This window comes from Hipposideros armiger, unplaced genomic scaffold, assembly GCF_001890085.2.
Source record: "Hipposideros armiger isolate ML-2016 unplaced genomic scaffold, ASM189008v1 scaffold_640, whole genome shotgun sequence".
Taxonomy (NCBI): domain Eukaryota; kingdom Metazoa; phylum Chordata; class Mammalia; order Chiroptera; family Hipposideridae; genus Hipposideros; species Hipposideros armiger.
In genome coordinates, this window is record NW_017731990.1 from 314,768 (window position 1) to 324,820 (window position 10,053).

General features: G+C 46.1%; 1 protein-coding gene across 4 annotated transcripts; it reads right to left on the reverse strand.

The window, feature by feature from the left end:
• Positions 1-3,499: 3,499 nt before the first annotated feature.
• TMEM106C (transmembrane protein 106C) lies at positions 3,500-9,184 on the reverse strand. 4 transcript variants are annotated; one of them, XM_019625825.1, is made up of 8 exons: positions 9,090-9,184; positions 8,317-8,528; positions 6,959-7,022; positions 6,306-6,465; positions 6,075-6,215; positions 5,579-5,628; positions 5,077-5,130; positions 3,500-4,231 (listed from the first exon to the last, which is right to left on the reverse strand). In XM_019625825.1, the coding sequence occupies exons 2-8, from the start codon at positions 8,507-8,509 to the stop codon at positions 4,135-4,137; spliced, it is 759 nt and encodes a 252-aa protein (XP_019481370.1). In that variant the 5' UTR covers positions 8,510-8,528; positions 9,090-9,184; the 3' UTR covers positions 3,500-4,134. The 4 variants fall into 4 exon arrangements, with proteins under 4 accessions (XP_019481370.1, XP_019481368.1, XP_019481371.1 ...); XM_019625823.1 differs by having other exon boundaries at positions 9,068-9,173; XM_019625826.1 differs by lacking the exon at positions 9,090-9,184 and adding an exon at positions 9,016-9,063.
• Positions 9,185-10,053: the final 869 nt, after the last annotated feature.

Sequence of the window (10,053 nt, forward strand, 5' to 3'; positions counted from 1 at the left end):
TTTATTGTCTTCCTGTAAGACCTTTGGGTCAAGGCAGAGGCAGGAAACTAACTCGTGTGAGTCAAATGCCCCCTGAGCGACTGGCCCCCCAGCCCAGGCAAGAAGACGCCCCTTCAGGTGCCGGGCGCAGGAACTGTGTGTGTCCTACACAATGGTGCTATTCTGTGTCAAACACCTCTGTATTTTTTAAAACATCGATTGATATTAAAAACAAAAAAAAATTATTGGAAAGTACATATTGTCTTGGGCTTTGTTCTTTCTATCCCATTGGTCCTTGATTCTGTAGGCATGACCAAACGGCCTTCTTCTGTTGACTTTTCAACCAAAAGGGAGGACACTGAAGCCACAGTGCCTGGTTTAGCGACCTCACAGAAACACAAACTTGCCTTTTTTGGTAAACCTTGGCACTGTGTGGAACCCAGGGGTGAACTGGGACCAGAAACCAACATTTGGGGGAAAAGGCACAAAAGAGGGATGGCCTTATTCTTCAGAGTAAACATGGAGCATGATTCTAGGGCACATTAGTGCAAGAGAAGTGATAAGCTCTGAGCTCAGGCGATGGGACAATGTGTGGGCCACATCTCGCTGAATGGGAGAGATCTGAGATGCTCCCAAGGGAAGGGTGGCAGGGTGAAGGAGGAGGGACAGGGAGTGAATCTGCAGGGGCCCATGCTAAATGCACACAATCAGATAATCTTGGTGATCTACTTATTTGTGTCTTTCTCTAAGACTTAGGTGAAGAGGGATACCCACTCCTTATTCCTCTCCTGCACCTGTCCCTCTGGCACCCATTCTACACTTCCTGGGCCTGCACTTAAAGCGTCCATGGGCTTCCTCTCAACACCAGGTTTATGAATGGACAGCCTCCCACTTTTCCCTACCATCAGGTGTCCCTTGCTTTCCAATGGCTTGTGTATGTGTGGCAAGAATGAGGAAGCTGTCACCTTCTCCACTACAGGGGGCTAGTTCACGACACACTAGAAGAGTAAAATGAAAACATAATTAAGAACACATAAGTAGAATAGCTATAAATTAAAAACCCTTCTATCTACCAAGAGAGCTAATGGGGGTCAGGGGGAGAGCAGTGAGGTGTACGGATGCCTGTGAAACCTTTTCCTTAGACAATAGGTGGAGCTGAACAGTTTAGTTCTAACTTGTTAACCACACCTCAGGAGAGCCCATCCTGCTTCCTAGCTCATCTCACTTCCCACTGTGGCATCAAAGCAGCTCAGTAGATCGTGACTAGCAACTCAGACCTTTGTAAGAGAAGTCTCATTTGCACCAGGGTATCAATTTGATCCCTTGCAGCCCACCCACGTCCTGGGTTCCTGGTAAAACCTAGAAATTATAGTAACTGCTGCATAGTAATCGAGGAGTGAACCAGAGGGTAGATCTCAAGGGAAGAGAAGCGATGGAACAGAAAGCCCTGCCTCTGTGGTCAAATCGAAACGCACCACCCTGGCTGGCGGTGCTGTGCTACTTATTGCTGCTCCCTTGTCCCAATCTGGCCAAGAGGAGAAGGTGGGAGTAACCAGGTTCATTACTAATACCCATGATCCCTGAGGCCCCAGAAAAGGCAGACGGTCTCTCCACCTCTCATATAAATTCTTGACATCAGTAGGATTGAGCAGACAGACCTGAATTCCTAACTGTGAGGCCTCAGTCAGGTTCCTTTTCCTCTCTTGAGCTTCCTCATTGCCACGAAAGTGTCCTAAGGCTTTTAACTAGGAGTCAGGAGTATGAGCTCCAGCTAAGACTCAAGTGCCCTGGATCCTGGGTAAATCACAGAACAGCTTCTGAAACAGTTTCCCCTTCTAAACAAGTGAAGGACAGACTTAGAGTGCTCTAGAGGTGAAGAGTCTTACTTACAAAAGCAAAAATTATTGCAATTTTTAAAGCAAAGGATTATTTTTGCCCAGAGGAAACGCTTGGGACCCCTTAGAGTCATGTAGAGCTTTTACAAAAGGTGTATTCTTTTAGTTATTTCTTTCACACTTGGGGTCAGTTGCCCCAGAGGTTGTGGGGATCCTGCTTTGGGGTAACTAGAGCTGCATCAAAGGCAGTAGAGGTAAATTGTGGCCTAGATGGGGCCTGGTGAGTATAAATGGCTTGTGATGGTATTTTAAACTTCTAGCTATGACTCTGGACAAATCACATCAGAAAATGCAATTCTCAGCATAGAGCAGGTGCTCAGGACTTTTTTGGGGTAAATGAACAAAGGGAGATTTCAACCAGGTGACACAATATAAGTAGCTTGAGAGCAAGCCAGAAGCTAGAGAGATCTTTGGTGAAGCCTCATCTCCAAGAAACACATTCTTTCCAAATCTCAATCCACTAGAAATACAATGATGACGGCAATGATACCTGAGCCAGCCACTTCCCCATTTTGACGTTGCTGAGAGCAATTCCATGCATTTACTCAATAATTGACAGATAGCATGACACAACTATGCAGAACATCCCAAAGTGAAGTTTGAGATGCTAATATCAATAGGTATGAGAAGTCATAGCATTATGAGGTCAGACTTACTGCTGTATGTTTAAAACAAGTGCTTTCATTTGAATATCACAGCTGGATTTAAGGTGATACTGAGAAGCAAGAAATGCTCTTGAGGCAGTGACAAAAGTTATTAAAACTTAAGTACCAATATGAGTAGCTTTTTCAAAATTGCATGAAAAATATGCTAGAGGCTATTTGGAAAATGGGAAAACTGAAAACGTAGCAATGTGGACATCTTCATGTGTCTAAGGCATGTTCTGAGAAATGGTGTCCATTTGCTTCCATACAAGTCGTGTTTCATCATCAATACACAGAACAGTCATCACTGTCGTGTTCACAGAGACCATTAAAGGATCCAGTGTAACGCTGAAACTCAGCTTTCAACCCTCAGCTTCTGGGTTACTCAGTCATGATCAATGGCAGCCAAATAGTCACAAAATTTAGACTGAAATAAAGATTCAGTGTCAAAATCATTAAGTAAATATTTATGGTCAAGCTATGGGAATGAAGACTTATATAAACCCCCTGGCACCTGCAGCTGCTGTTAGGGTTTCCTCAGCTGAGTTCTGAAACCTGACTGTTCAGGTTTCCCAATTAGATTCTCTGCCATCGTGGGGCGGTAGCCCACTCTTCGATGGCTGACAGCACGGAGACAGCCCAAGAAACTTTCAACCTCAAGCCAGGCTCTGTTAATCAGCAGCACAGGACGCTGATTCCTCCTCAGGCAGCGGCTTCTTACTCCTCAGGCATCTTTGCTCTACCCCTTCCAACCTCCAGGGGGCATTAAGTGCTCTGTTCTAGAAGAGCAATAGGGCAGCCTGGCACCACCAGAGGCGGATGAAGCAAGGCTGCTTTCTGTGACTGGAGCTTCCGGGGACAGCACTGATCAGGGTTCCTTGTCTTCCCTTCCCTTCATGTGCTGACATACTTAGCAGGCGACTATTCTACAGCTCCCCAGAGGCACCTACAAAGACATCCAGGCAAGAAAGGAGACGCAGATGAACCAAAAGCAGGATTTATTATTCTACCAAATCCCCAATCCATGTTCCAGCCAATGGATGAAGGGTAAATCAAGCCCCACATAGACTCTCGATAAAAACAATTATAACTTTCTACAGGAAAAAAAGTTTTGCTTTTTTTTTAAAGCTCCTAGGTTTTTAGATGAAAAAATTTCACATACTGAATGGTCTGTGCTTTCTTCTTTTACGTATTCAAATGTTCCCTCTCTGCTGCCTCTTCTGCGCAGATGAGGTCTTGATAATAGCTGTGCAGCTGCACTAACAGCCCTATCTCCATGTCACTCTATGGTTTGATAACCTAGTACCACTGTATGCTTTCAATTTATAATGCTCCAAGAACGGCTGAAAAGATCTGAGTTAAATTCTTCAAACCTTCTTTGAGTGCCTACTATTTGCTGGGCATAGGCTGGGCACTGGGCAGTGATTCTGCTGGTTCAGAGAGACATAAATGGTGCTGCAGAAAGGCATTTTCCTAAGTGGCAGGAGGATGCTTGCTGGGGATGGAGAAGTAGCTTCTCCTCTACTTCTGCCACCTGGGGTAGGTAAGGAGCTCAGGCCCTGGGAGCAGATGCTGTCTTCTGAGAGGTGCTGCCACAGAAGAACCAGGAGCAGTTTCTAAACAGCTGTGGAATTTGCTCCGCAATCCACATAGTGATGCGTCTCCAAGGAGCTCTGGGTCACGTGGCCAATGTATGAAATCTTCACTGAAGTTCTAGGAAAAAGACACCAAGAATTCTATTTTTGAGATGAAATAAGAAAACTGCCCAAATAATTTCTTGCAAGCTTAGGCAATAATAGCCACGGGTCCTTGACACTCATCTCCATGGTTACATAACCAGAAGGCCAGAGGCTCTCTCTATATCCACAGAGATGCTGTGCCATGAAGGTGACCTTCTAGATAAGTGGTTCTCAACTGGGGAAGACCTTTCCCCACAGGAGGCTTTTTGGCAATATCTGGAGACATTTTGGATGGTTACAACTGAGGAGGAAGGAGGCGTGTTACAGGCATCTAGTGGGTAGAGGCCAGGGATGCTGTTAAACATTCTACGATGTACCGGACAGCCCTCTACAAGTGACTGGCCCCAAATGTTAATCGTGCCAAAGCTGAGAAACCTTGCTCTAAACACTCATATTTTAAATGTATGTAGCAGACACTGGTCACCTGCAAATTTAACAGTCATAGTTCTAGGAATACTCTCAAGGGTCCATGACATGTGGAATTTGTGTGACTAGAAAGTAGTACATGTAAGTCTGGCTAAATAGCCAGTATTTAGGCCTTGAGAAAGCTTTTCTGTTCTTTACTAATCTTACTGGGATTCCACAGGGACTGTAAAACTAGACCCCATTTCATGGAGACAATTATATGCCTAACTGTTCACTGTGAGTCTGGTGATTTGTGAAGGGGATTTGGACACTATATCAAGAGTCACGGCATCTGTGCCTGTAAAACACTGGGTGTCCCCTCTTTAGCTGGGTGCCTCTGCCCTTGGGTCACACAGGACCTCCCAGGCAGAGGTGGCAAGCTCACGCAAAGGCCAGGGAATGAGAGTGACGTACCTCATGAAGATCACTATGTTGTGCACATGGATATCAGGTAATGTGCAGAAGAAGCTACCAAAGAGCAAATATGGAAACGGTCAGTTGGTTAAAAAAAAAAGGCGCATCAGCAGAAGATTGCCAAACACTGTCAAACTGAGAAGCAGTCAGCCTTGTGGGAGTGTCTCCCCTTCCCCACACCCACCCTCCTGCCCTAAGTGCTGACATGGCTCACATGGAGTCACCAGCGTCCTTTTCATTTTCCCACACTTTTTGTTTTTTTCAAACCCATCATATAACTGCTAGAGCTTGGAAATGTTTTGAGCGGCTTAATGTTCTTTTAGAAATTCCAGCACTTTAGTCACATACCAAAAAACACATCCTCCAAATAAACCTCAAGATGGCCAGAACTAGGGAACCTATAGGCTGGGACTTAAGGCAGGATGAGCTCCAAACAACTGCGTACAACTCTGCATCCCTTTCATCCAGTGGACAACACACACACAGAGAACACCGTCCTTACTACACATAGGAAAATGGTCCTCCCATCTCAGCCTGCACCGTAAAATTCACCTGAAAAGAAGATACCAGAGTTAGTCTGTGGCCAAGCAGGACTGACACAGAAACAGTACTATTGTTAGCATCCAAAGACCCGGAGTATCCCTCCATCACATACAGAATATTTCCCCAAGATTATCCCTCATACAGACTATGAGCCACTAACAAATGCTTCCAACCTCTTCCCTTTTGAGAGGCCAGTGGATCTCAGACTATCATCCTGCCTCTTCTTGATTTGTAGCAAATTGCTTTCTTTGACAAATGCTTTTGTTCCCTTATTACTTAAATTCTAGCTGACTTTTTTCCTAATTTTTCATAATTACAGAGCCCATCAGGTCTTCCTCATCAATCAGTTCCTACAAGTGGGAATGAGAGGAAAAGAGGAATGCGGCTACGGCATTCCCACAGCCCCTACTCTTCTCTCAGGCCTGAGGGGCAGGGATCCTAAAAGGACAGCATACCAGTTGCTCGCTCCGAGGTGGAATGAGGGAGACGTCAGTTGTCACATATGACCCAACCACTGTGTTCATGTACTGAACCTGGCTGGACAGGCTGGTCACTGCCACAGAGTAGAAGTTGGAGTTCCTGATTTTCAGGGTGGCCTGCATCAGGGCAAGTGAGAAAACAGTGTAAGTATCTTGGGTCCAAGACTCGCAGGTGCACAACCCAAGAAAGGAGGCCTTAAATCTTACCTTGATGGCGAGGATTACAAGGGAGTCCTGCTTATTAAATGTGACTTTCACCACTCTGATGCCATCATCATCCACAAGGACTGAATGTGGAAACAGGAAGAAAACCACCAAACCAGATGCCAGGAGACAGAGCAGGACAGACAGGAGGACATACTGCTTACTGCAAATGACACAGCACATGACCGACTCGAGCAGTCAGATATCAAGGTCCAACCAGTTAAGATTAAATGCAAAACCAGGAAAGAGGCGGGAGGGACAGGAAAATGCAAAGGGCTAGGAACCACAGACCAGGCAAGAATAAGTAGAGAGGAAGAAGCCTTTTAAACCCATTGGAGTGCTGTTTGCAATGTTTGCAATGAAGAGACGGGCTGTGTGGACGGAAACATTTCCTAACCTCCCAGGATACCACCCCCTTCTCCAATGTCTTCCAATTCAATTCCTTCATTTGGCCCTTAGAATGATTCTAGCTTCAAATTTCCTTCCCCAGATAGTGATGGGGGCAAAGATAGCCTGCTTAAGCAAATAGTAGTAGAGGAAATAGAAGAATTGGCAAGAACAGATAAAAGCTTTCAAAAAGTTAGCTGGCATTCATACATATAAAAAGGGACTAGGGACAGAAGTAGGTATTAACAGGAGAGAGACAGGTAACTCACGTTCTCTGAGGGCGCAATCTCTGATCACTGTGTGGGATCAAAGCCACCAACTCATTTACTTGCTCTAGAAAAGAGCCAAACAATTATTTGGTAAAATAAGTCCTATGTGTTGGCAGTACTTTCCACACCCCACATCACCCTGCTATAACATAAACTTGTCTGGAATTAGACATTTCTAAGACACTAGTTTCACATTTTGGGTCTAATGAACAAGAAACAAGTAAATCTGTAGAGAGTGCCATAAATTACAAAACATCTATCAAAGCTGCCAGGATAGGGATGTGGAAGTTGAGAAATCTAGGATCTTGTTTTGGTTTTCCTGCATGACCCTGGGGAAATCATTACCTCTCTAGGCCACACATCTTTATTCCTAATATGAAGTCTTCAGAGTAGTTCTCTAAACCTTTGTGACTCTCTACCTAAACCGTTATGACTTTCTGAGGGCCAACTTTGTGATAGATAACCCTGCACCTAATCCAGGCTCTACTCCTGAGCATTTGTTTTTCTCTCCTCACTTGATATATTTTTCATACCTTAGGTTAATGATTATCTGCTTCTTTGAACAAAAGCTCCCAATTTGGCCCCCCCCCCACACACACACACCGGGCAAAGCTGTGCTAGGCCTTATGAGTGAGAGCAATAAAGAAATGTACCTGTCAACAAATCCTACCACATACAGCAAGCTGTTAAAAGAGAAAACCACAGGTCCCAAATGGGGTCACTTGTGCTAAATAAAGCCCAGGACAGTGAACCTAGACTTTATACCTGACCCATAACTGCAGTTTCAACCTTCTCCAGGACTGTAATCTTAATCTGTCAGTCTGGAATTTTCTGGTCAGTACCAACGGGGTAATCTGTCATGTGGGCCTCTCCATCAACACCTCCCCCCCGACACACACACCCAGAAAAGTACCCTTGTCTGACATAATTCTTTCTTTTCTTTTGCTAACAACTTTCTTGTCCCACAGTTTCTGCCTATAAAAGGCAGCTTCTCAGGGTTGCTCTATGCTTCTAAATGGGATACTGCTCGATTCCTGAGTCGCTCAATATAGCCCATTAGATCTTCAAATTTACTAGACTGAATTTTTGCTCTTTAATAAAACTAAATGTTCTAAACCAAGGAAACAACCAAAGAATGGAAGTGAAGAAAAGCAAGGCTTTCAAATATAAGAAAACCAAGAGAAGTTGTGGAACCTGCCCAAGTTTATCAAGTCAGCTAAGCTGGCTCCTGTTCAGAGCACAGTATATGACTATATTACTGCCTAGAATAAAAGCTCTATATAGGAGACAGGAGAAGCCCTCCGAGTACCTTGGGATTCTCGATGGGAATAATCCTTTTCATGATCAAAGATTCTTACCTGTTGGAATGTAGCCTGTCCCTTGGCACGTGAGACAGGTGATACTGTCCCGTCCGGTGAACTCCACATATGGGAACTGGGCAATAGCTTCTTCCTGCTCCCGCTCATCCAGAAAATCCTCCCTGTCATCTTTCTTTCTCTTGTAGGAAGGGGGGCGGGCAGAGGTGGAATGCTGGGCTCCCATGGCTGGCATATGCCACCTGTGTCATGTCCTAGCATGCAGAGTTAAGTGAGTGCAGTTAGTGGCCACACTGTGCCAGAAGAAACAATGACAAAAGTGAAAGTACAAAAATGACGCAATTGCCGTCCTAAGTGTGATTCCCAAACACCTGCACAGTTTCTACCAGGCCTTCATTTTGTAGCATCTCCTACCCCTACATACAACCGGAGGAAAGGAGCCCGCCTCCCCCAACCTGCCCAGCTCCTATCCTACCTGGGACTCAGGGCACCCCAGCTCCTAGCTGGTCCAGCCTCGCCCCTTCCCGTCCCCTATTTGCAAACTCTGTGCCCTCCTCAAGAAAACCCTCCTGAACAAACAACAGACACCAAAGTAATACAGGCCTCGGAGATCCTCCCCCAGCCTTCGCCCCCCCGGCGCCCCGCCCCCAGCCGCGGGAGGCGGGCTCAGGTCACGCCCCCTGGCAAAAAGCGACGCTTCAAGCCCATCAGAGTCGGAAGCGAAACCCAGAATCCCCGGACCTGCGAGCCGCGAACCCAGATTAGCTCCTTTCCGGACCGCACCCCCAGTTACCTGGCCGCTTCAGCTTGTTTACCTGCCTCTTGGGTCCTCGGAGCTGCCCACTCTCGGTGCGCACGCGCCAAATGACAAGCTGGCCGGGGGACGCCGGAGCGCGTGCGCTCTGCGCGGCCCAGCAGTCGGCGCCGCTAGAGGGCGGCAGAGTGTGGGGGGGGAAGAGCAGCGCCCTGTGCGCCCCTGGGGGAGGTGAATGCGGAGAGAGCGTGATGCTCCGCCGTTCCTCAGAAATGCTGGGAAGGGCTCGAGTCAAGTTTCCGGAGCGGGCTGTCTCTCTTCCTGCGGGAGAGGAAGGAACCCCCGGTGGCAAAAGCCGTTCTCAAGTATTGTTTGAGCATAGCTCCTGTGTAGACGCTGAAGGTACAAAGATGCAGAAGACACCCAGCCTGCCTTTATCCCGCTTTAGGACCCCCCCCCCCTTCTCCAGCCCTCACACACACGGAAGGCAAGCACATAAGGGGTTAGAGGACACTTTTGTTGCTGTTGTTGTTAGTTTCCGGTGTACAAAATACAGCGATTAGACATTTATATACTTCACAAAGTGATAACCCTAATAAGCCTATTACCCATCTGACACTGTACATAGTTGTTACAATATTATTGACTGTATTCCCTATGCTGTACTATATATTTCTGTGACTATTTTTAAAAAATTATGGTAGACATTCAATATTATTTTATATTAGCTTCAGGTACAACATAATGGTTAGACATTTATATAATTTATGAAGTGATCTCCTGATAAGTCCAGTACTCACCTGACTGGATAGTTTTACAATATTATTGACTATATTTCCCATACTGTACTTTATACATCCTTGTGANGTGTGTGTGTGTGTGTGTGTGTGTGTGTGTGTGTGTGCGCGCGCATGCGCGTGCTCACCTGGCATGTCCGCGTGCGTGCCCAGCTCTACCGACACACTTGAATCACTCTGAACCACACTTCCCCACCCTCATTCTAATCCAAATTATCCCAGATGTAA